The sequence below is a fragment of the Trichogramma pretiosum genome, unplaced genomic scaffold, assembly GCF_000599845.2.
Source record: "Trichogramma pretiosum strain Unisexual culture from Peru unplaced genomic scaffold, Tpre_2.0 scaffold204, whole genome shotgun sequence".
NCBI classification, from domain to species: Eukaryota; Metazoa; Arthropoda; class Insecta; order Hymenoptera; family Trichogrammatidae; genus Trichogramma; species Trichogramma pretiosum.
The window spans coordinates 11,119-38,598 of NW_019640913.1; the positions used below are offsets into that span (position 1 = coordinate 11,119).

General features: G+C 46.8%; 1 protein-coding gene across 1 annotated transcript; it reads left to right on the forward strand.

The window, feature by feature from the left end:
* Positions 1-1,412: 1,412 nt before the first annotated feature.
* Positions 1,413-24,792, forward strand: LOC111693317 (transcription factor Sox-1-like; the record flags this gene model as incomplete). The annotated part of the gene is made up of 3 exons (XM_023457703.1): positions 1,413-1,436; positions 3,950-4,479; positions 24,602-24,792. Coding segments are annotated over exons 1-3 (745 nt in total), but the record flags the coding sequence as incomplete, so codon positions are not given.
* Positions 24,793-27,480: the final 2,688 nt, after the last annotated feature.

The following is a 27,480-nucleotide window of genomic DNA, read 5'->3' on the forward strand; positions in this document are numbered from 1 at the left end:
CCCGTCTGCAGATTGCATTCACGCAACAAACTTAACCCAAAAAAAACAAAAACAACGGAACAACGCTGTGCGAAAAAAAAGGTTAAACGTTATTCAAATTTGTGTGTGTGCGGCGTGTGAATAATCGACGCTTCGATTGCGATCGATTATTATTATATTTTGCAGCGTACGCACGCCGTCATGTTGCAGAGCTGCTGATTATTCTCGATTTCACCAAAGAATGAGTAATTCTTTCGGCTGGAAAATCTTACGGCGTTACGTGCGTCTATCCTATTCACGACTGCTACCAACAAAATGACGCTACTTAAGCGTTCCAAGAAACTCGTGATTTTTACGAGTTAAGCTAACGGCTCGAGACCGTAAGGTCAATCGTATTATCCAATTTAGGAATATTCTTCGTTTCTGCGACAGCGAGGAAATTATATCATTTGTTGATTTTGCTTGCTTCGACGTTCTCTTTCGAGGCATCTAGCCGTAGAAAATGCAGAATATATCGATGCGTCTAATGACAGTAACGATCCGCAGACGAGTCTGAGCGCAGCCGCGCAAGTCCAATTACATCGAAGCGAAGGCCTAACTAGCTACAGCGACTATTAATGCATAATAATAAGCCATGCGAGGGAAATTTTCTTGTTTTTTTTTCACTCGGTCGAAACAAAAAAGAAGTCGCGGAATCCATCGAATCACCGAGACATCAGCGAACGGATCGATTGATTTTTCTCGGGCATCGAGTGGTGACGAACAATGCAGCGAAGATCGAGTGCTCTGGCGAATACGAGTACGTAATATCAAAGCCCTATATATGTCGACGATAGGATTGCCTCGCAGTCCGACAGAGGGCAGCCGCAGGCCCTCCGCTCTGTACAGTAACTCTGCCCGTTTTGCACTTGGCCAATATACCTCGATGTGGATTTGAATTGCAGCAGCAGCAGGATTCTCGCTTATAGGCACATAGATTCGAGCTTGTCAGCTCCTTGAATTCTCGTATGAGCTTTAATCGTTATATATAGGACAATTCAACTGTAGAAGCATTAGCTTAATGGCCACTCTCTTATATAGCCGAATGCATTTGCCACGATGCGTGGATATCATGGCCAGCGGAGCGCGACGAAGATCGGGGCTATCGCGCGGGTGAGCTGCAACGATCCGAGCGAAACGTTTCAGGGCGATTGTCCGCTTTCGGATACATACGCCGAGGCAAGCGTATGTTTATATTTGGGTGCTACGATACATGTATAGGTAAAGTGCGATGTCGAGCGAGCGACTTTGGGGCCGGCACACACTCACGCACACACTTGCAGTTGGACTTGCACAAGGTGGAGCTGGTCGAGGTGCGCAAGGTCAATGACAAGAAGAGCGTGACGAGAGCCGATGCTCGGAGGCAGCTCGGATATAGCCGGCCAACGGCCAACATGAACACGCGGACCTACACGAACGTATAGACACACACACATAGACTTTGGCTCGGGGTCTTCTGCCCGCGCGTTGCACGGAAGGTCGTCCGGAAGATTTGCACATATATACGTGCACATATAAAGCGGCAGTGTGCGTGCGGCACGTGAGCGAGGCAGGCCGTTTGCCGTTTACGTGCTGACACGTCGTAAGTACTGTCCGTCCGGCTCTATATATAAGTCCGAGTGCCAATCTGACCCGAGCTCCATTTCTCTCTCTTATACTTACTGTGACTCTGTATAAGCTAGCTATAAACTATTACCACTACTGATCTATATACAACGTGTGTAAGCGGCGTTCAATGATCCATTGATTATGTTGGCTGCTCGCTTTAAGATCGCCACCGACTCAAGAGACCGGAATTCCTACGCTCGCGAGCTGCGGACGAAACAATTCAGCTCCTGCATTGTGCGAGTTTGTACATATAAAACTCGGGTACTCGCCGGACTTTTATGTGTACGCACTCTAATTATTTGTAGCCTCGGCCGGACTCTCGGGTCAAACCGGCCTTTACCCATTGTTGTTTTATTACCCTCTTATATTACGAGATACTTGTGAATATTCGACTTTGAAGAGCCCGAGAATGTGCAACAATATATATATCTCTCAAATTAGCTCCTTGCTTATCGTTATCATCGCAAACTGGATTATCAGTCAGAAATTAATGCTAAAGAATATTTAAAGCCATAAAATTTGCACTTAATAGCGAAGCATTCGGAATTCTCTGATAACTATAAATGATTATTCCGAAAAATCAAATCTTTATCCAGTTATTTGAATAAAATTTGTCTCTTGCAGTCATTTTAGTGAGCTAAATTTTAAGCTCTTGTTTAATTGGGCAACATACTGTATATTACCTTGAAAGAAAATTACTATTGTTCATAGTAAGCGTGGGATATACTAAAAAATTATCATAAAAATTACTGTTTTGTAGCAAATTTTACTATTTTGTACGTAGTAAAAATTACTTTACTATTTTTCGCAGGGTAATTTGCACGATCATCATTCATGTTTACAACTAATAAAGCGTATACAAGATTAGAAGTCTAAAGAAATCAAATAGCAACACAAGATGTGAGCGTATAGGAAGATTTATAGCTACGCAGCCAAGTCGCGGTTGAGCATCCAATCTCGCACGTATATATCGCGATATCTTCGTTACAGTTGATAAATTCATCGCTGAGTAACAGCAGCCGCAGCCATAAAGCAACGAAAGCTCCATGAACTGCAGAAGAGGAAGTGCTAAATGTTATACTCGAGGCCTGTACCCGGCTGCACACTGACAAACAAGGCCATAATGTGTGTGCATATGGCAGTGACTCGCGAGGCACAACAGGTCGCGTGTTGCACTTGTCTCCGATAGCCGCTGTATACCTATATAGGTACAAGCATATAGTTCAATTCAAGCTGCAACTTGCTGGATCGTTGCTATTCTTCTGGTTGGCAGTCCTCCCGAAAGCTTGCGCGTCGGAATCGTAGTCCGAGTTCTCGAGGGTCCTTGTTTGAATACGAAAATTGTCGAAAATCATCCCCTCGCGTTCACAAGGCTCAACAACTCGCGATACTCGAAACAGAGTTCGAGACGCAAAGACGTAGCCAGGCTATATGTATACGCTGCAGGTGGACAGTGGGCGCGCGCATCGCCAGGCAGTCGGCGCGTTGGGCGCCATACCGCTCGCTCTATTGGTCGTCGCTGCGAGTCATGGGCGGTCGCTCGGTCGCCGCGATACTCCCCCCCTTTCCCTCCTCCTTACCAGACTCCTACCGTTGTGTATCAGCGCTCCGAAAGTCGACTCTGCGTTGCAGCAACAAGCGAACGGCGGCGGTGGTGGTGGCGGCGTCAGCGCCAGTGGCGGCCTCAGCAACTCGGCTCGGCTTTTTTAGCGCGCCTCGTCCGTGTGCGACTCCGTGTTTGTGTGTGTGCTGTTGGCGGGGCGCAGGGGGGGCTCGGCCGAGAGCGCCGCGCACTGCACCGCAGGAGCTCCGGTACTACACGGGCTATAATAGGACAGCCAGTGCTACACGAGCCTTGCCCGCGAGCGAGCCCATCGCAGCCACGTTGCCGATCGACGTATAGATCGAGCCGCCTCGAAGGGCCCCTGCAAAACAAGCGAGCTTTCGCGCCTCTATGCAAAGTGTGCCTAACAAAAAAGGACCCGCTGAACTGCCAATCTCGTCGTCGATCTGTGCTCCTTTGTTTTCCTACAAGTTGTTTGTTTGAGTTTTTTGTTCAAGTTGTTGTTGTTGTTGTGGTTGTTGTTGTTTTTGTTGTTACTTGTTGTGCAAGAGCAAATCGTGGCTGCATCAGTGCCGCGTCGAAGCATTGGAGACGGATGCTCGGGGGGTAGCCGGGCTGAGACAGGCTCGGGTGTTTTTCTCTCTCTTCCTCGGTCGTCGTCTTTGAATCGCCGAATCGTGGCCGTGTCGCGTCGTCGCCAGGTCGGCAGGAGAACTGCCTTGATGGCTCGTCCAGCCCTATCGTCCTGGTCGTTGTCAGTGCGCGGGAACAGTGGCGATCGCAGCGATATCGTCGGGCGGCCTCGCAGCGCCTAGCGGGCCTCAGCAGCAGCAATTTGGCACCAGTTATCCGCAGTTTTCGCCGTCGTCTTGCCTGCTCGGCAGCGGCAGGATTATCGAGGCAGCGGCTGCGGCAGCGGTGTACGCGCTGGAGCGGCCTGGAGCTGGCCCGGCACTGGGGCTCGCCAGCGCGCATCACCATCTCCACCAGCAGCACCATCACCCTCACCCTCAGCATCAACAACAGCTACAACAACATCAGCAATGTTACCCCCAGCACCAGCAGTCTCTGGCCCTCCAAGCGCTGAGCGGCGCACCCGGGGGAGCCGTCGCACTCGCCGCCTCCTCGTCGATTGTTGAGCAGAGCCCGGCCACGATGACGCCGACTTCGGCGCCGGCGGCCGCCGTCGCCACGGCCGCTGCCACCGCTGTCAGTCCCAATAATCCCATGGCCATGAGCCAGCTCGGCACCGTCTACGCCACCAAGAGACGCAGACGCAACGGCAAAAGGTTCGTACGTTTCTTTTCCTATGAGCAAAGTGCCAATTTTTTATGCTAAGCTGTAACTGCAGTGGTGTTTGAGCTCGTCCGCTGACCGCGTCATCTTTTTCGCCTACTGCGTGTGCTGAATAATCTGCAACTACCCCTTTCTCTTTACGTATTATGCGATCAGCTCTCTTATCCAACTTGATTATCCATTGTAATTCTTTTCTACAAGGCCAATCAATCTGTATGATCGAGTCATTTCTATGAAATTTGAGGGTCGTAATTGAACTCTTTGACGTGTCTATACGCATGTACATTTTACAGCCCCTTAGTTTTGATGCGCTAAATTGTATCCGCTGGATTTCCCGTACAAGTGATTTTTTCTAACTTGAAATTCCTCCAAACAAACTCGGGGTTTTATGTGTAATTTGTCTTTAATGGAAAAGAGAATTAAAATAATATTCCAAATTAATTTGAATGGGTATAATTAATGATGCATAGAATTTTCTTTTGTTCTAAATTGTTCTAAAGGCATTAAAAATTTTGGACAAAAGATATATTTCGTTTATCTTTAATATTATTTATCTTGAAAACAAATCACGCAATGACTTTTGTATGATGGTTAATATTGATTACACATTGATTGATTAAATAAAAATTGAATTCAGTGAGATGTAAAAACAGATTTCGTTCAGTGCGATAGTAAAAAATGTGATTTCGGATTGCATCAGTAATCAATACTTTTATTTGGAAAATCGATGTGCCTCAAAGTTCGTCTTTTTCAATGTGAAAGCGAGCAGACGTATAATCAACGACAAGTCAAGTCGGTTATTGTTTTACATAAGCCCTAAGAAAGTAAAAAAGGTCTTTCGCAATCGAGTACATATTATAACACACGAGGGATTTGGCGTAGACTAGTGTGGCCGCATACGCATCTGCATATAGGTTGAAATGTATACATGCGCAATAGTCGTACAGGGCGCACAATGGCCAAGTCTCGAGTTCGTGCGAGTGTGAGTTTGTGTTTGTGTGCGGTATAGGTCTACATCTAGACGCTGCAATATATACTGCGGGGCAAGGCATGTGCGGTAGGGATTGCGCAGGGAGGAAAGAACGAAGGAAGACGCAGGCAGGGGTGGTGCACGTTAGGCACATAGCACACACACACACACGGCTAGACAACGAGGTATATGCGCGACGGCGCGGAGGGTATTTCTGAGCGTCGAGTAAGTGTATAGCAGCAGCAGCAGCAACGGCGGCAGCGAAGAAACCTTGAGATTGTTAAATCAATAATCCGTGCGGGGCTCATGTAGCTGCACAGTTTGCCAATGTGTGTGTGTGTACGAGTCGAGGCGCTACCGAGTCAGTAAGGACCGCCGCGCCAGCATATACATAGGCAGGTATATACTTATATGCACATCCACTTGCCGCAGTTAGAGAGAGAGAGAGAGAGCCGTGAGAGAGCCTCGCCCCGCGAACCCGATATTAGATGCTCGGCTACGTATAGCTACACATGTAGAGCCTGCCTCGATCGCAACACCCAAATCTTTTCTTTCTCTCGGAAGCAACGATGATGCAGCATGAGAATGGGAGCTCGAACGAGGTGTATCGAGTCCGCATCAAAGTCCAACGAGGCGAGCAGGTCTTTATACGTACACACACGCATTCAGCGCAGATATAGCAGAGATCGCGTACACAGCATACATGTGTATTCTGTAATTTCGACTCTTTTTCGAGGTGAACGAGAGAGACGAGAAAGAGAGTAAGAGCGAAAACAGCCGCGAAGACGAACAAGAGTTCCAAATTGCAGTAGAAGTTGCAGGAGGGACAGTGATATTACTGTTATTATAGCAGAGCTGCCTCGGCGTATAGGCCCTGCGTCTGATTATACTTTGCGACTTATCTGCTGCTGCTGCTGCTGCTGCTGCTGCTGCTGCTGTTTTTGCTTTGCCTCGCTTTCAGCCGATATCTTTCCTTCTCTCGCTCTCTCTCTCTCTTTCACTCTCTTTTTTTCATTGTTTTATCTTCTTTGCTCTTCATTTCGTCGTCGCACACCAACTATTATCGTTAACGAAAATCCTGAATCCATTTTGCGCACAAATGCAGTGACAATTTCAGTGTAAAAATGACGATGTGTATTCAACGTCAACAATTGCATTTTATGTAATCAAAATCGACAGAAATGTCGTTTGATTTTTTTTTTCGAAAGCTCACAAAATTTTTATTGTACGCACAGTTTAGTCATAAGCTATTTGATGCTCCAGAGCTCAAATAATCTGACGAAGTAAGCCACGCCCTTGTGACGCGAATCGTAACTTTATAGTGCATTAGACCGTTTCATGGTGACTTCTTTGAAGGTCAATTTTTCGATGTTATACTTTTAAAAACAAATTATTACACGTAAAATGTTCAGTTTTCGCAAGGAAATCTATTATTCACTATTTTTATTCAAGTCATTCTTTTTTATTCGGTTTATAAATTTTTTACTTTTCATTTATCTTAGTAATTTGCAACTATTTTGTCGAGACATACAAATAGCCCTGTCTCAAGAACAGGAATTGGCGATAATGATGTTTTCCTAACACAGAGAAACTATTTTTCTTGCGCCAGATCTTTTTGTAAATTTGTAATCATACTTTTTTTTGCTAATTTTTTTTAAGCCTATTTACCTTTCTGTCATTTGATTTTAATACCGCACAAGTGAGAAAATTAGATAGCGCGACACTAATTTTGTTATGAAACCCATTTTACATTCATTATAAGTTTGTTTTCTGTTGTAACTTTTATAATAGTTTCATAAAACGTAATTGAGAAAATCGCTCCACGAAATCTGTCTCATGTATATCTGCCAATCTGCTCGTCCAAAATGTTCCATGCAGTATTTTTTAAACACTTGGTTGTTCGCGAAGCAAATTATCATACTCGCGCGTGCGTAACGCGGGAAGCGAAGAAAAGGCCGCGAGAAAAAAGTGTCACTTGCGGTCGCTCTCTCGAATGCGCTGCGGCCACTATCTCCGATTACGTACGCGCTTCTGTTTATCCAGATGGACGACGTCGATCGTCCCAAGTCGTGTTTTGATTTGTTTGCTTTAATCCTTTGTTGGCTGTTTGCCGCGCGATTCTTGGCGTGCTCGGCGCGACGCGAGGATGAGTCGTGAGGGATCGCAATATCATGCATAAGTTATGTATAGGCGAATGAAGCGTGACGAGCTCCAATATACACGCGTGCGTGTGCGGTGCGTGTGCATAGCCGCTGCTATACCTACACACTTTGTATGTATAGTCTCTTCGCAACTGCCGAGGAGGCCTTTACGTGCACGCAAATGACCCGCTGACACTGCTACGTATACGACGATCGCGAGTCGTGCCTATACACATGCACACACAGAGACCGACACGCACGGAGCTACAGACAAGTCGAGCAGCGGGACTTGGCGTAAAATCATAAATGATGCAGCTCGCGCGCCGCGTCATTCTTGGATAGTTTGTCATCCTTGCCGAGCTTACAACGTGCTCGTATTATATACGCGTGCAGCTGGTATGCGAATCGTCATAAATACATTTGAATTCATTCACGCAACGAGCCTCGATTCGATGATCGTATCGTCCGTGCGATATTACCTCGCAACGATCGTCCGCTCGTTCGAATGAAAGCTAGTCCAGCGATTTGCCCGCGATTCGATCGGGTGCATAATAATGATAGCGCTCTCGACTTTTGGACTTGGTCGTGTTGCGTTGTTTTTTTCATGCGTAATAAAGCCGATCGGTTGTAATCCAGTCTCGAGCTTCGCAACGATCGTCGGCCGCAAACATGAAAAGCAGCAAAAGAAGAGGGAACGATTTGAAAATTAGAGGATCCGACGTTATGCATGGGAAGCGCACTAGCTCGTACGCTCGGACGATCCGTCGGCAGCGCATCGCTAATGGGCACATATCGCTCGCGGAGAGAGGAGAATACGAGCGAACGAGTCGCGACTGGCCGGAGGCTGTATTACCCCGTTGCTGCTGCTATGCTCTTATGTATATATATAGGAATAGTTCGATGGTTCGCTCGAAGCTCCAGCACAACGCACCGCAGACGGGTATGATTTGCATGGCTCGCGTCGGTCGAGTATAGCGTATCGTATAAAAAGAAGCTGAAATCGGCGTGGGCGCTGCCCCGCGCGCGCGATCGCCCATTACCCCGCCCAGTGGCTAGCAACCGAACGATGATTACTACGTACGCCGACGACTCGACCGACGCGAGCGATCGATCGGAAATCGGTGCACAAGCCCGAGCTAAGCTGCGTTCGGTTGTACACTCTTGTTGCTGCTGCTGTTTTGCTTTTCGTATATTACGAAGGTATACGTGTATCGGAGCGCTCGCGGGATATCCGATCAAAACAGAACAAGTGCGAAGCGAGTATAAGTAATTCGAGATGCATCTCCGCGACCGGTCAACGCATACGCGTACACCGGGGCACCTACTGCTACCGATCTGTAGATGCTGTTGCTGCTGTTGCTGCTGCTGCTGTTATGGTATGTGCGGTTTACGCATTTCTCGCGCACATACCAAACATCGCACGAGATACAACTTTTCTCTCTCGACGTGCCATTGCTACCGATATGTCGGCCGAGCGCCTCGGTCTACGGCTTGTTTATACATATGACATCTTATAGCATGAAATGATAGAGGCTCATCGTCTTATGATGTATGTTGCATTTTATAAAAAAAAAAATAGCGTTGTTAAGCTCGCTCTGCATCGATCCCAACTAGATTCCTTCGTGATATATTTGCGATATCGATCGCGAGCTTTGGCTAATATGATCGATACGGCGGGGCTACTTGTAATGTTATTATGCTCGACTCTCTTTGCTTACAGCCGGCGCTAATGACTTCATATATAGCTGTACGTGCTACATCGAGCCTATATATCGCGTATCGTTTACACGTATTCTCGTATGCACACGCGTGCATATGTGTGTGCGAGTGTGTGTGCGTGTGTGCGCGAGTGAGGTTCTGCCGTGTACGAACTGTGTACAGAGTATACATAACAGCCTATTAACCTCACGAAAGCTTGCTCGTGCAAGTGGAAAAAAAGAAATCTATAAATCTGACGGTCAGTCGCTCGAAAAATTCCTCCTCCCTACTCGACTCTTACTCCTTCTCGCGGCGCGTCATCCTCCTCCGCGTATATACATACGGCATGGCGCAGCCAGCCGTACCTGCATTATACACCCCGCAGCCTGCACGCGCGTCGGCTCGGCTTTTACCTATAACTGCGCGTTTTAACGCGCAAAAATCTTTATCGCTCCCAATTGCAAATATTATACGCAGAGTTAATTAAAGCTCGAGTTGTTACTATTATACACGTACAGCTCGGAGGCTCGCTGGCCGACGGCCACTCGACGCTGCTCACACCGCTAGCTGAATTGCTGCGCCTGCGCCACGACCATTTCTATGTGTGTGTACACATTATATACGTAATTAAGTAAAAAGTAGCGCACCTACTGGCTCTGCGCGTTTGCCTCCTCTTTTTCTATTATACATTCGCGTATAAAACTAGCTGCCGCTTTTGGATAAAAAAAAATTGTTCAACGCGCCAACGAGCTGACCCCGCTGGAAAAACGAAACATTCAATTATACGTAGTGCGCACACGTATAGCCGCGAGCGTGCATATATACGCGCGATACAGCTGCTGCGACGTCGCGTCGCGATAAGATGGTAATCGATATACTTAACGCCATAAAAGCTCGAGCGAGAAATGATGAATTGCTAACGCGCATATATAGGCAGCTGCACGAAATGCACTCAATACGCTCTATTTCTTCCTCGTTGCGTATGATATTATTTGCCACTGGCTCGCGGATGCCTCGTCGCGTTACGCGAATTGACTCGTCGTCGGTGTGGAGGTGGCGCGGCGCATGAGTTGGCCAAACCAAATCGGCTCTCTCTCTCTCTCTCTCTCTCGCTTTTTGCCGGCAATGGGCTGTACTCGAGCTCGGGGAAACGCAGACTCACGACTCGTACGTATAGTTAGGTACGTAAAGGTGCGGCCTGCGCCGTCAATTCCGCCATTGCCATATCCCAGCTCGCAGTTATTATATAGGCAGTGCCATTATTCTCCGTACGCGTCCATATAATATGCTATCATATAAGTAAAGGAGTTTCATTTCATGTATGTATATACACCAGCCAAGCTGCCGAGTACGCGCGGCTACGACGGAGTGGGCCCTGGAGAATACTCTCTTTCTCTCGTACGTATATAGCCGCGGCGCGCTCAGCAAATGAAATTAGTAGACTCCTCGAGAAACGAGCCCATAAATATCGCGCCCTTCTTCGCCAGCTCTCCATCTCTCTAATAAGCCTAATACCCTCTGCGAACCCCGCTGACTACGTATACTATGTACGTAGTCTCGAGCTAGCTCCGGAAAAAAAAGAAGAAAAAAAATCGAGCGGCCAGCCAACCCCGTGCCGGCAGAGCAGCAACAGCCACACTACGTAGTGTATTCGATATTGGCGTATATAATATGTAACATATTCGCGGAGAATATCGCACGCCCAGAGTCATTAGCCGCACGTAAGTTCGATGATGTATGGGGCTGGGAATTTTCCGAATTTCCCGACCGAAGGTACTCCTGGTGTCGAGCGAGGCGAGCCGCGAGCCAAGGGTTGCGCGGCCAATGTTCGCCTCGGACTAGACTACACACTGTACAAGAGACTACGTCAGAATTCTCGTCTGCATACGGACCGTTTATATATGTACGGGCTGTGGCCGTCGTACACCGCTCGGTCTGATTTATCGACTATCCTCTTTATATATGCGCTCGGCTTCTTCCTATCTATGCATGCTTTCTTTCCTGCGCTATGGTTTATACTTGGAGCTCGCGAACGCGGGAACATATCGGTCTTTGCTGGTCTGCGCACCGCACGACACATCTCTTTCTCGTGCATTTCTACGACGAGGTTTTCGTTCGGCGTTCGATCGATGATTGATGGCTGCCATTTATACAAATTCTTCTGGCGCTGCTTTTGCGCGCTTTACATAGCTGTGCCATTGCTTCTGCCGTTGCTGCAGCGCCTCGTGCCGCATATCGCCGTGTCTCGCGATACCTACTGCAGACACTGCCGCATATCAAATAATGTACATACATGCCAGGCTCGGATATATAAACGCCGATCCAATCTCATTTTCGTAAAACCGCATTGCTATGTGCTATGCGGAGACTCTTGCGCCAATAGCACGAAGAAAAGAATACAAAAAACGATCGGGGCCGTGTATGCAACTGTACACACATAAAAGCTCCATTCTGCATTTTTTTTTAATAATATTTATTACATTATAGACTCGTGGACTGAAATGCGACGAGCGCTTACATGTGTGCATCATCGTACTTAACAATGGCGCTCGAGATGCATGAATACACGAGCTGACATATGCGTGTACGTATACTTGGGAGTATATATAGTCACCTGTTAGTTGCCAGAGCTATTAAATATTTCAAACGCTGAATGAGGTTTAATTGCAGGCAATTGTCCTGGCGCAACGCCAACAACGTACGCGAATCGCTTAGATTTTGTAACAGCTGCAGCACCAGCCCCGACACTTTATTTATATACATACTTGCTGCCTTTTTCCACCTTTCTTTGCTTTCGGCGGCCGCAGCTGCCGCCACTGCAGCCCGGCACTTATGCACATGCATATTTGTGGAAATTATCGCGAACTAATTCGATGCTTTTCCAGCGAAACCTTGAGTACGGCCGCGAACTCGTCCGCGGATCGTTATTGCGAAACTTTTCGATCGGCCGCCGAGTCTTGCCGCGCGCGCCAAGTACAGCGCTGCTACGTTTTATATACATACGCGTAAAAGCCAGTTACATTCCAAGACGAGAAAATTACAGCGAGTCTTTGCGCTCGAGAGCTATTATCGCGGACTACGAAACGCCTGACTTTTATGTAACACATTTATACGCGCAGCGCATTGGCGAGACCTGCACTATGACGTCTGAGCTCTGTACTCGTGTAACGTGCGACGTGCATATATATTTCGGTGGGAATCGCTGATGCGTGTGCGCGAATACACACACTCTACGTGTGTATTATAATTACTATTCGACCCGGGAACTTTCTAGTTGTTCGTCGACAACGACAATCCTGCACTGCGCGGATAGTCGAGATCGAGCACGAAAAACTAACGAATGAACAGTACTTACGCAGTCTGCTGCACCGAGCTAGCTTCTATATGGAGTAAGTACGCGCCGGCTACAATTATACGCTCCGCTCAGACATGGCAATCTCTCGAGGCCTGTTTAATGGGCCATTCTTCGCCCGCGTATACACATATAGACGTTTGACACAGTTGCACCACGCGCAGTTCCTTCCGAGCCATAGCCAACGGGCCACGAACCCGTTGCTGTACTCTGTTGCAGGCTCGAGACTTTTTAAGGTCGATAATTCTCCGAAATATATATATAGAGCCCAGCAAGTGGTACTTTTTCTCTCTTTACCTTTCGTTTCTTACTTTGCACCGAGCCCTTGTGAGCATTGTCTTAAATGTGCCAAGTACCGATCAAAGCATCAAGATCGCTGCCTGCAAAGTAAATAATAATCGTACTTTAAACTACGACGTTATCTCTTTTACGACAAGATCCAGCTGCATAAAGTAACGAGCGAATTACGCAAAGTACATCTTATATCGCATCTGAGCGAGCTTCACCTGTTTGCATATGCATATTAGTTTCTCTGCTCTCTGTAATGCTTAGGCTCGCGTTACAGGTAATTCGGCGCTTCTGTCGATCTGCGCTGCAGCTTAAACTTCTCCGCAGATTACCACCTCTCTCTCTCTCTCTCTCTTTGACTCGATACCGAAGCCTGAAAAGACGAATTCATCCGTCGGACGTGTACACATACGTATAATAAAGTAAGGTGCAGGAGAGCAGCGGCAGCAGTAAGAAGAGGAGAAGGAGGAGGAGGAGGTCAAACCTCCGCCCCGGCGCGTAATTGCCTCCCGAGATACCGAATCGATAATTTTAATATGCTGCGCAATGTATCTTTTCTTCCACTCTCTTTTTTTTCGGCGTTTTATTTTTTGCTCGGGATATTGAAAAGGGACTCGCTTGACGCGAGCTCGACCACCGAGATATGGAAGAGAAAGAGAGATAGAGATCTTGCCCCGATATCAGGTTTCTCTCTGCCACCGATGCCACTGCACACTCATACTTATATCATCGAGCTCCTTCGCTTTGGCCTCTTCTTCGCTTATGATCGTTTTCTCCACGGCAAAACTAGCTATATGCCAAGGGGTCAAAAAAAAAAGTCATTACTCGCAGACCGAATCGTGAACTGCACTCATGGGCTAGCTCGTAAAGCCGCCTCGATTCTCGCGAACGTTCAAGCTAGGCACTTCCTGCGCAGGTACGAAAAGTTTAGCGTCAGCCAGAAAAAGTCCGCGAGTATAAGTAGCGCCGGCGATTAGCAAAAACTCCGCGTCGGGGCGAGTGTGGGAAAGTTCGTTTCGCTTTTGGAAAAACAAACTGCTACGCGCAGGAAGAAGATAAAGACGAGGAAAAGAAGCGAGAGCAAGACTCGACTGGGGGTCTGTGCTGAAAAAAAAACAGAGAGAAAAAAAGAAAAAAGAAAGGGCAGTAGCGGAGAGATAATCGTCCTCGTCCGCGTATAGCATGATTTTTCATCGGTATAGCGCGCGCGAGCAGAGAAAATAAGCGGCCGGTGTGCAGTAATGGCTCGATCGCGAGCGCCTGGCGCGTCAAAGGCCGGCTCTAGTGCACGTCCGTCCGGTCGCGGAAACAAAAGAGAGAGGAGCTGCTCGAGTTCGAGCTGCTGGCTGGAGGTCGCCGGGCGCTTCTGATCGACGCGCCGAATTTTCCCGCAGCTTCGGGCGCTATAAGCCCTACGTAGCTCTAGGTTATGCACTTTCCCACGCTGGCCTACGGCGCGAGGCGCACAGCCGATTCTCGGAAAATCCGACCCGCGGCTCTGGAGCAGGGGCGAGTTCGCTCGCAGGGCTTTTATTGCCGGATATGCCCCGCGGCCAAGTAATCTCTTTCTCTCGGGCAAACGAGCCGTTTGTATCGGAGCAGAGGCGAGAGAGGCGCCCTAATGATTTTTCTTTCTTTATATAACATTATATTACATCTGTATCTGCAGTTTTTGCAGTATTAACGAATGGAAGCTGTAAAGGCTGTATACGTCTCTCGGTCGTTGTTATCAATCTCTCTTTGCGGTTGCTGAGCTCGGCTGTGCCGGCAACCAAGGCGGTGGAGAATTAATCGATTGGTACAGGCGTCCAGCCCGAGCCAAGAGTCCGAACTGCACATCGTTGCCCTGTGCCGACGTTTCTGTGTGTGCATTATATAGCCCGATGTGTATAGTAGCATTATAATACATCGGCGGGCAGAGAAGGCGGCTAATTGGATTTCCGGACTAAGACCGAGAGAAAGGCAGGCGCTCATGCACATATATAAGGGCACGTCGCGGCTGGCGAGAGAAAACACGAGTCGATCGTCACCCCTTGCCTTCTATGTGTGCTGTATATTGTGTATTGCGATCGACGCTCGGGTCATAGGATCCGGACTTGGTAGGAATCTCGGCTGTCGCAGCGGATTACGCGCCGGCACAAAGCTCGAGAGACTGTCGACTAATTCCGACGTCACCACCGTCAGCGTCAGACAGATCGCGACTTATCGGCCTGCTCGACGATAGGTAGATAGGGATTTTTGTGCCTGTTGCTCGCTCGAGCTCTAGCTTCTTTACATATACGTATACTGTGCATCGGCTCGCATCGCTCGGCGAATCAGGGCGTGTCGTATGCGATGGTTGCGGGCCGCAAACGAGATTACCGATGATCCCGAATCCGACAAACTAACTCGTAACCCAATAGAGTATATATGCGGGGGAGGCTCTAGAGCTGCGATTATCCGCGACGCAGAGCTGCTACTTTTACGAAGACCTCCAAGTGGTGCCTAGCTCTGTCTCTGGCCGCACACATTAGAGCATGAGAGAGAGGCCCGCGAGAAGCGATTACGCCTCTGTGCACCGAGAGAAAGAGAGAGAGAGCAAATCGCGATGGCGCCGATTCACGACTAATGTACCTTTTCGTTTTAATATATATGCAGTTGCGATTAAAACAAAACATCAAGACATGAAAGTCTTGAAAAAATTTTGGAAAAATCCACAAAAAATTAAAGTTTGTCAAAATGTAATTGAAAAATAAAAAAAATAAAATTACAAAAAGAAAATTGAACTGATGATTCACGTCTGGTAATTAGATTCTCTAAAAACCATATTGCTTATAAATTATCACTAGACGTGAATCTTCATTGCAATTTTCTTTTTAAAATTTTATTCAACTTTTCTCGATTTTGAATGTTTGTTTTTCAATTATGTTTTGACTTACTTGAACTTTAATTTTTTTTTAGATTTTTTCAAAATTTTTTTAAGACTATTTTTTTTTCATACTTTTCTTTTGAATTTTTCAAGATTTTTCTACTTTCATATTTTAATGTTTTAAGTTAATTGATTTTATATAGTTTTACTTTTGATTACTGTCCATAGACAGCTAACTTAATACTTTAGATTTAATTTTTCAACTTTTTTAGATATTTTTTTTCATTCAATAAAAAAAAAAGAAAAGAAAAATGAATTCAATTTTTCATAAATACTTAACGGTTAGTTACGAGATTCATTAGTGAGTTCGGAGGCTGTTGGTTTTATGTAAGGGTTAAAATAATACTTTTTTACTAGAAGCCGGAGCTCCCGGTGAAAAATTTTTAAAATACTTTTGTCGAATTCCTTGTCAAATTTAAAAAAATTTTGACCATTCAATTTTTGCGATTGAAGCCTTCTAGCTCCATCTAGAGCATCACAAAGATTAATGCAAAATTCTGAAGACATTTTTGAAGATTTTTCAGGATGATAAACTGGTTATTGATCTACACCCGCGGACATAGATACTTGGACCTCGAAATATTGAGTTCGATTAGTCGCTTACTTCACTGTGCAATGCACGTAGTGAAACTGTAGTCACGCGCTGTTGTTTGAACAACGTGAAGAAAGCGACAAATCGAACTCAATATTTCGAGGTACAAGTATCTATGTCCGCGGGTGTACTTAATGCTCTAGATGGAGCTAGTAGGCTTGAATCGCAAAAATTGAATGGTCAAAATTTTTTTAAATTTGACAAGGGATTCGAAAAAAGTATTTTAAAAATTTTTCACTGGGAGCTCCTTGCTCCCAGCGGCTTCTAGTTATTTTGAAGTTTCACTTCAAAAAAGTGCTTATTTTGTCGGACGCGTGTGTCGGAAGTCGCTTGAAGCAGTCATGGCGATCGATCGGAAGCGATACGTCTCAGCTTCGACTACTCATGCATTAGAGCTATATAAGTATAAATATACAAGGTATACTGGCCGCAACGTATTCGAGGTGCAAAGGAAAGTCGAGAACAAAGTGCAACGATCGGTGCGGTACGCGTTGCAGGCGCTATCAGGCCATTCCAAGCTGTGGCCTATGTCGTTGCTGCGTCGTTGTCGTCGTCGTCGTCGTCATCGTGGCAAGCGTATAGGGTTACACCCTTTTGCTCTGGTTCACGTTTCAATCAATGGCTGGAACGCGCGAGCCAACTCATACCTCACTGACTGGCCGGAGCACTCGAGATTTGACCGGTAGATGCGGCGATCGGAATTGAGCTTGCACATGTACGAGGCTAGAGCAGCACCAGCTCCGGAGCCAAGTACACACGTGCATAGTCGCGCGTCGACAAGTCCGATCGCTTTGACTCGTGTGCGCGCGTTAGTACCTTCGCCTCGCCGAGCTTATATTATTATGATATCATACAGTGGCATGTATGGTCCTCCCTCGTGTACACCTTTCTCCTCGGATATGTGTTTGTATAAGAAAATGTCATGCAGGCTCGTTCGTGGGCCGGCTTGCATTTAACGCTTCTCCGAACAGGAGTGAAGCGCGATATTTCCTGTCCAGGAGAGAACAGCTCGGGCCAGTCTTTGATCGCTCCTCGCACTTTGTGCAGCTACTATATAAGCTCGCGAGAGGTCGATTTGCATTTTCCCTCTTCGCTCATTTCCAGCAAAAACAAAAGCCTCGAGTCCACTCGAGCAGCTCTCCTACGCGCGGCTATACGTGTGAAACTCGTGTATATGCGCGCGCGCCCGATTGATCGTTAGAGCCGCTACTTTATACGTATATACATAGCACACTTGAATTGTGTGCAGTTGTGTGCACGAGCAGCCGGTTTAGCAGCGAGTGGACTGTAAGAGACGCTGAACCCGTGGCAGCAACAGCGCCAATATCGATCTCGACACCTCGAATTTAGCAGTGCAGCGAGAGAACGAGAGAAAGAATATTCGAAACGGCCTACAAGCTCGTGGTATGCGCCCCTATCGATTCATTACCATCTTTGCTGTCTGTAGCTGCTGCTGTTGCTGCTGCGAGTGCGACTTTGCATCCATTAGGATAATTGCTCCGAAGCGAGCGAAAGAGACTGAAAGAGAGAGAGAGAGAGAGAGAGAGAGCAACCAGAGACGGGCCCGTTGAGATAAGTCAGCGTGTAAAGTCGACACCCCCACTTGTGCATTTATATACTGCACACACGTCTCACACTCACTTCTGTATACGTTTCTCAAAGCGAGCATACTCGGGACAAGCCGAGACTTTTTTATACATATGCACAAACGTGCGAACGTTGGGACAAATGTTGATCATCGAAGCAAGCAGCCCGGACCCTGATTTGCGACTTGCTCCCGCAGTTTATACATGTGTGTTTCCGCTCTTGTTGCACCGTTGTTGTTGCTCTGTTACCGATGCGGCTGCTGCTGCTGCTGTTGGCTCGCGCGCGTGTGCACAGCACAAGATCCGTATGGATAAGAAACTTTGCCACTGCTGCTGCTCTCTTATACTCATCTTGATTGCGCCCGCGAATGCAGGGATGACGATTTCAGCGCGGGACCTATTAATTAAGCCGACTTGTATACGTGTATCGCGGATGCTTATTGATTTCGCGCTCCGCACTACTCGAGTAAATTTTTCGTCGGTAAATGTTATTGCCAACGTAATATGTAGGGTGCAGAGCGCGACCGGAGCTCGACGCGTCGTCGTATCTGGGAGCAATTACCGAAATCGATGCTCCGCTTGCTCCTGCTTCTGCATTTTGTGCTCGCCATACCACCGATCCGTGGTAAATGGTGCGAGGTAGCTCATTCGCGATCGGCTCACACCTTGCAGCCTGAAACTTCGGAAAAAGGGTGAGAGCAACTTCGATTCCATGCTATAATTTATCGACGAGACATTCATTTCCGTGACTGCAGCAGCTCCTGCTACATATGAATCCTCGAGTGCTTTCTACCTGTGTAAAGTGTGTGTCTCTCCCTCTCTCTCTCTCCCTTTTTCTCACTCGTTCTCTCTCGGTCGTTCGCGCCTCTTCTTAATCATTTCTCGCTCTTTGTCCGTCGACTCTGCTTCGATCTCGAGTGCGCGCGAAAAACCACTACTTCTCTCTCTCTCTCTCTCTTTCGATTTTGCAGTTTTATCGGGGCCAGCCGGGGCATATCCATCCTTTTTTTGTCTTGGCTTAATTGAATCTACTCCTGAGTTGGCAAGGCTCGACATTCCGAAACCTTGCTCGTCTCGTGGCCTTTTTTTTCTTTCTCTCTCACTCACTTACACACACGCATACGCACGCACTCCCACTACATACACCGTGTCTCTTTCTGTCTCCCGGCTCTCCGGGTTTTACATCTCTATTAAGTTTTGCATATTCCGGAGAAAGCAGTAGCAGCTCGACAGGATCGAACGAAAGGAGCAAATTACGAAAGGGATAGAGAGAGAGAGAGAGAGAGAGAGAGAGAAACGATGATTCCGAACTCGAACGCGACTGCAGCGGGGACATGGTCACAGATCCTCTCTTTCTCTCTTTCTCTGTATCCTCGTGTTCATTAATCGGTCGCAGAACGTCGAGGCAGCAGAAATCGACGAGGTCCGATGGGATAACTCGATAGACGATTTAGAGCCTACTGGGCTGCGTCCGAAGGAGCTTCCGCTGGCGTTGCTGCTGCCGCTGCTGTTGTAACGCGTCGCGAGATATCGCACATCCTATACGCGCGCGCACACGTCCACTCGCAGCGAGCAGCGGTCAAGTATCAGCAACACCGCTTATGGAACGTCTTAATTTTCTCAACTCGAGCGAGCATTTGCATATATGCAGTTGTCCGTGTATATAGAGAACTGCTTGCTGCAACGTTTCTCGGACTCGCCGCTCTAATTACCAGGCTAATTAATTGGCCCTTTTGCAACTCGCTGGCCTCACCCCGTCCCCCACTTATTCGTGATTCTTTTTTTCATTCTTCGAGTCGAGTGCAACCCTCGCGTTTTATGTATGTACACAAAGTCTTGTTGCTTGTTGGCGAGACACAACGCGACTGCGGGCCACGTTTCGAGTCAAAGCAATGATTTATTCGCTCGAAATGAGAAAAAAACTCTTTTTCTCTCTCTCTCTTTCTATCTTGAATATACTATATCGAATTGCTGCTGCATTGGCCTCTTTCTCTCGTAATTTATCGGCTATACCAACCGCTGGTTTTCAGCTTGCATATATATGAGCTAAATCAAATTCGGGCGCGCAGGCAGGATATGCGACGATGCACCGCACGAGCCTGCGCGTGTGCCTTTAATCCAAAAAGTGTCAATGAAAAATATACGACTGCCGGAGCGATTTTCAAACCGAAGCCTGGAATTGAGCAGTAAAGAATGACCTCTGCTCCGCACTCGTGCTGCACCGGGTCCGCGGGAGTCTCGCTTTTGGCAATATTCTTATTAGCTGCCTCGTGCGAGTCTGCGTATGCAAAACAAGCCGATGATGCAGGAGTCTCGAGCGAGCGACAGAGCAAAGGGGCCCGGAGCTAGGAAGCGATCGGACGCTCAAACTCATTAATTCATTCCGCGCTGCATTATTACAGCGTCCAAGACTGATTAGTCAGCGCTCTCCGGCGCGTCCTTATAATGTAAACTTTCGTCGGCGCGCGGCGATCGCTTATATTATACCTACTCGGAATCGTCGAAATTTATAGTCGCTGCATCGCCATTGGACGATTGGCTACCGTAGCCGGACCGCAAGGCAGAAAAAGAGAAAAAAAGTGCATATACCCGTGGCAGAAAAGGGAGTCGAACATTGGAATGCAACGAAATCGAGATGTGCAGGAGGACGATTTATGCTCGAGTTTTCAGGTCGGAAAAGTTGTACTTTAAATACGTAGAGTCGGCAAGTCGGTTGCAATGAGTCGTCGCATGTGCTGCTGCTGCTGCATGCAAGAGGAAAGCAGTACTGCACAGAAGGCAGCTCCAGCTATGTATATGTGTGTACATACACTCAGAGAGCACAGCAGCTGATGAGAGATAGCGAGCTCGCGCGAGGTGCAGGGAGTAACTGGAAAATAAACGGCCCGAGCGAGCGAGCGAGCGAACGAACGAACCAAGGTGATGAGGCGAATAAACAAAGCTCGCGCGCAGTTGCGGACTGTGCTTCGGGGGCGTGGGATGCGCAACGAGCGAAAAAGAGAGAGAGAGAGAAAGAGACTGCAAGAGACTCGAGACAGAAAGAGAAAAAGAGAATAAGAGAGAGAGAAAAAGAGAGTCTTATTCTGTTAATTGCGCGGATTCCGCTGCGATCGCGAGATTCGATTAACCGATTTCTCAGCTTCTGCCTGCACTTGGATTTCTTTTCTCTCGCTTGGCTCTTCCTCTCGCCACTCACGTTCTCGCTCTTTCTCTCCATATGTAGTAGCGAACAATGACGATCGAGTGGGCGCGTCCCTCATCGCGCTGGTCTCGTCCTCGTCGTCTTCGTCGATCGTTCCGAACTCTCTTGTGCCTTTTGCAGCTGCAGCCGAACCCTTATCCCACCTCGATATCTGTCGATTATTATTCTCTCGCTTGTATATTATGCTTGGCGCGGGCTTTTCTGCTGAAGCGATACAGCGAGGAAAATGATGCCTCGTCAGTGATAAAGCTCGGGCTCACACAATAATATACGCACACTTGCAGCCGCTGCCGTTGTTGTTGCAGTTTGGTCAGTTTCCCTGATCGAGCCAGACCTGCACACCTAACGAGCTTTTAAATACGTTCTAATTTGAGTTGCGATCAAGAACGAGAGACAGACAAAATTACCAGTTGCGTTCTCAACTCAGCTATATAATCGTCGTAATTCTCGCTCGCGATTCCGGCGATTTCCCAAAATTTCTCGAAATCGACGTGCCCCGCGCGATTAACCGCCTGTTTTAACTTTTACTTTCGACTGCGCGAGTCGACGACGACAACAATCGACAGCAGCAGCAACACCACCACCATCAAAAGCCCATTGCCAGTGGCAGATTCAACGAGTTTCATGGCCGACGTATTACGAGCATAATTTAAGCGCTTCGGACTCTCGATACGCCGCGTGTTTGTTACGCGCTACATGTGGCGCATGACGCACTGCACGAGGATCTTTGCCGTATAGACGCATGGTCAGCTCACGCCCATTAAGTGCGGCGAGCTTTTCGGTGAAAAGTCGACTGTATACGAGGCTTTTTTGTCGCCCCCGCATCGAGTGCGCGCGGCCAACGAAACGATTCAATTACGGGCACTTTTTAGAAACAATTTCTTTACCTCTCCTTTCATCGTTTAATTATCGCGCGCAGCAGCTTCGCGATCGTGGCGCAAAATTAATTAGTCCGTTATTCGCAGGCACGAGAGTCGAGAAATCGTAATACGCGCGCTTCTTTCTATACGTACACCAGCATTCGGGCAGAAGCAGCGGCAGAAAAAAAACGAGAGAAAGAACAAAATCAAAGAAATGAGATACGAATGGACGAGAAAACGAACGGGCGAGACTGCGCTCGACCATACGTCCGATCGCAATAATTTATTGCCGTTTTCACATTTTGCTTTTGGCCAAAATCAACCGAGCGTTGAGCATTGGCGGTAAGCTATGCACTAAACCGAAGCCATGTTTGCTTTGCATATTTTAATAATCTTGTTCTTCTCATTTTTTTACAATTAAAAATAAATAAAAAAGGTTGTAACTTTGAAAAAAATCAAACTCTATTCGATACTCTCAGAACTAAATCTTATATAGACTTTTACATATACTGTGAAGCGTTTTTCTGAATTTTTGCGTTATTTTTGTATAGCGAGAGGCACACGCTCGCAACCCTTGCAACGCGTAATACGAATTAACACGGAAATTGAGTCTTCATCGCTGAAAAATGTAGGTAGATAAAAATCGAGGTGCGCTCGCGGTAATTCATAGCCTCGCAGCCCCATAATGCCGAGCACGTACGCTTGCAATATATAACTCGCGTACTAACGTGCATTATGACTGCGTATATGTATATGAGGTGTGTGCAGTACCGAAGCTATACATACGCACACTGTACGTGTACGTCGCGGCGCGTCGAGCTCGTTACATTTTACGATATACACGCAGAAAGTCAAAGTATATTATATACCAGCACTGTATACGACGCCTCTACTTGTAAAGTCGATCATGTTGTTGCTCTAACTGATTTTTATTGTCGTTGTTATTGTTTTCATCGTCATGTTTTTGTTTTCGTCTCTCGTCATCGACGCTGTTATTGTTGTTGTTGACGACGAACGACGATCGAGTCGGAGCATGTCTGCCAAAGGTAAATCTAGCGCGGAATGTATTTGCCTCCTTCTTCTGTCTTTTTTGTACTTTTTTTTTGTACGCCGACCGAATATCGCCAAGTCAAAACATAGAAACGAATATACGAGCGACGTATACCAGATTGGTTGCAGGCAGCTTGGAAAGAAATGAAAATGTATATATCATAAATCTAAGCGCGTGTATGCCGCATTTGTTTGGGTGTATATATATACACACATCGTGTATTTATATATGTGGGTATATATGCATACAAATATAAATGTACGGTGTGCCGGTGTATGTGTTCTGACAAAAAAATCAGAACTAATTATTCGACTGTTTGATCGATAAAGTATATGCAGCAGGTATATATATTCGAGCGCTGCGAGAACGCAGAGAGTCAGAGCAGAGCAGGCCAACTATGTGTGTGTTTGAATATATATGGCCGATTCTCTGTGAAATTCAAGAGCCACAAAAAGTCAAGAAAAAAATTTAGTTGGTTTTATGAGCTAAAGGAAGCTCTGTCATTATTTGATATTAAAAGTCCTGATCAAACTCGATAAAAATCTGACGTTCATTTTCCGCTTCGTTGTAGCAAGCTCTCAAAGGGCTCTGATTCTTGATGTAGTTTTCCTTAAAGTTTGGATCATTTATCTTAATTTAAAAAATATTTCAGAGCTAAGAATTATTTAAATATTTCCAATAAGCATGAGTTTAACAAAGAAGCCAACTTCAAGCCTTTGAAAAAAGGTGATAGCTGATTTCTAAAATTCTAATGAAACTTGGGGCCAATTCTGGAATCGAGAACAAGTTTTTCATGTTTTCAAAAAAAATGTAGTTTCAAACATTTTATTTCATAGAGACCTGGTCATGTATACGTTTGCAGCCAAAGCCAACCCCGACTCTATAATGTATATTAAGGCACTACGCGATTGCTATTATAATTTACGTTTATGTATTGTGAAAGGGCCGCATGCATTTGCTTGACAGGGAATCGAACCTGTGTAACTACATACTGCATTATAATATATGCGATATAATGAAAGCTCGAAAATAATTGATTTTGCGGGCTTTTATCGTAAAGCTTGGAATGGTTATTTCTGATGGAGATATTATGTCAAAAGTTTTTTGCTGGCACAATCAAGGCCATACGAGTACGATTTTTCATGGGCATTTTTCAAGCTCACTTTGTGGTGAAACTACTTCTTTAATCATTAATCAGAAAAAAGTCAGTGCGATGACTACGTAATACTTAGCGAAAAGTAGAATGCGTGATGCATCGTTAAATATATTATAAATGAATGTAATGCGATATATATAAGATAATTATATATACAGAGGAGTACAAGATAGGTGGGTTTCTCGCACCCACAGCTCTATACTTATGCTTGAGATTCAAAGCTCCATGTATATTTTAGGCGAGTGAGCTTTTTACCATTACTCGTCTCAATCAATGAATGCTTTAAATATAACAATAACGTTGTTTTTCAGCTTGAAGCCCGTGCAGAAGGAGGGCGTTACAAAGTCAAATCCGTCGAAGCGTCATCGAGAGCGACTGAACGCCGAGCTCGACACGCTGGCATCGCTGCTGCCCTTCGAGCAGAACATCCTCAGCAAGCTCGACCGCCTCAGTATTCTCAGGCTGAGCGTCAGCTATCTCCGTACCAAGAGCTACTTCCACGGTAAGATATAATAATGTACTTGTATATGATGCAGTAATGAACTTGTGCGGGATGCGGATCGCCATCTCGTTCAGTAGCATCGCTTCCATGTTACATTGTATGTGTCGCGATCCTCTCTTGGCTGCGCACTAGTCACACAAAAAACGCGCCAAAGCGAAGCTGCCGTGTCTACGTGCACTGCTCGGTATTATGGCCAGTACCTAAGCCCAGCAGAGACACGATCTCTGTGCAAGCCCCCAAGCATACGTATACTACTCGGATCCACAGATCGCGAATACTCGATATTAGCCGCTGCCGAGCGTCCGATCTGATTACGCATTTACAGTAGGATATCTACATACCCGCACGTGTACGTAGGTATACTTGTATCGTTTTAAATGCAGCTGACTAACAAATTATGACAATGACACGTAGGTATGACATGTAGGTGCGATCGGGGTTATTACAAATTCACCAAGTTCGACGCAAATAAAAAAGGGAGCTATTGCAAGCGGCTACTGTCCCGGTCGCCGTCTTCGTCCTGTCCCGCGTCCTTCTCAGTCATCGTCATCGCCGAGTCGAGGCTTCATTAGCATTTTTTTCATTTCACACGCAGCTGCACCGGCGCTCGAGCCTCGACCTTCCGTACAGCCGAGCTTATTCGAAGCGCGCAATCTCGTAATATCGTCGAGCTATTAGCTCTCTCCCTTTCTCCCCGCGCATTGCCACTCGGACACTGCCTCTGTGTACATGCGTTTATACCTACGAAGCGAATGTGTGTGTGTGTGTGTGTGTGTGTGCATAGGCGGAGGAACACCTGCGAGACACGGGGCCAGAGGCGGTAAAGCCCTGCGCTCGTGTGCGTATACCTTTTCGCCGTCGCCACCGCCGCCGCTACTGCTGCTGTCTTGTGTATACTCGCGCGCGCGTACGCCTCTATATTATTACGTATACATACATCAACGTTAAACACATCGATATGGGCTTGTATCATACATATACACTGCATCTATACGAACACGCGTAATACCCAAGTATTATATATCTCACAATATAATATAACATAATGTAACATGGTTGGCGGCGCGTCGCAGTAGTTGGCAGCTCCGCGCCTGCGATCCCCGCGCTCGTATTTAAGCTCGGTAATTCGATTTTCTCGGCCGAGCGTCATTAATCATCGCCTCTCTTGCACTCGTCCACTTCTCGTGTGCACCTTCTATACACACATGAACGAATTTTTTTTATTTTCATTTATATTTGTATGATTGTACGTCGTCTCTTGCTCGTATTCTCGACTCGAGCTTATGAACTTGTTACGAATGTTGTTATTGTTGTTATAGAGTATGTTTATGTGTACGCGTGGCCTGGAGTCTCGAGAGCCCGCCGAGCTACTGTAGGCGGCCACGCGGCCGAGCTGCACGCTCAAGTGCCTCGTTGTGCACGTAGCGCATTAAAAGACCATGAGCGCGTCCAGTTAGCCATTTATATACAATTTACAGTGGAAGCGAGAATAAATAAACATTCCGAGCGACTCGCCGAGCGTATACCTGTAGATGTGTGTATATTTATTTACAGGCAGGTAAACGGCTCGAGGGCGGCAACGACAAAAAAAGTCCCGGGAAAAGGAGGGAAATCCATCGGTGTACGCGTGTGCCAGTTCCGTACACGGCCAAGTGCAGATCGCCGCTTTTTTTTTTATCGCGGCTGCAACTCGGCTTCGTAGCGAGAAATTTCGGAAAAGTAGCTGTGCGTCGACGAGCTATGTGCATCGCTGTACAGCGCGGGCATGCTCGAGAGCGGGCTGCGCTGCTCGAGAGATCGGCTTAATTAATCGCTCTCGAGCTTATAAGCATTTAAATAGCCGCAGCCGCACGTGGATTGACTCGAGCCGAGGTATTTCCTATATATATAGGCGCTGCATACTCGGTCATCAAATCATTTAGCAAAGTGTAAAAAAAGAAGAAGAAACAGCCTCGACCATTATAATTGTGGCTGCGAGCGAGAGGATAGCGGGGAATCGCGAGAGAAAATTGGCGATTTCTATTCTGTTTATCCACGCGTAGACGATATATATATAAAAGTACTGTACATGTATAATAGGCGAGAGCTGAAATGGATAAAGGCTAATTAGGTCCCTTATTACGCAACGCGATGACCCGAGCTCTTCTCCTTTTCTCTCTTTCGTACGCCACGCGTGGCTAGGGATCGAATGCGCGCCGCATACATATGTACCTTTCGCGAAGGCTACGTACGTATAAGGGGGGTCCGCGCTGTGCACTTGTACACTCGTGCCTTCAAAGTCTATCAATGCGATAGGCCAAGCGTTGAGGCACATACACAATAATTACGGCTTTTATTACGTGTACCAGGAGCCTGACCGCTACTAGTAGTACTACACAGCTATCGCACTCTTCTTTCTAATTTAACAGCTGTATATATATGTGTTGTTGTTGCTATATATAGCTGGGCGATGTGTCGATGTGTAATGCGCGAGCGGGGCCGCTCTACATACTTTATCGTCCGCGACGAATAATTTCCAAGGCGCGCGCGCGCGGGGGCAATTACATATTGCAGCTATATGCACTCGGTCGGTGTGTGTGTGTTATACACGGGGGCCGCCCGCGTTTGCTCCGATCTTCTCTTTTCTCGGGCGCGCGCACTGTGTATAATTGAGCAGTGCACGCCCACCTCTATCGCCTTTAATTTCAT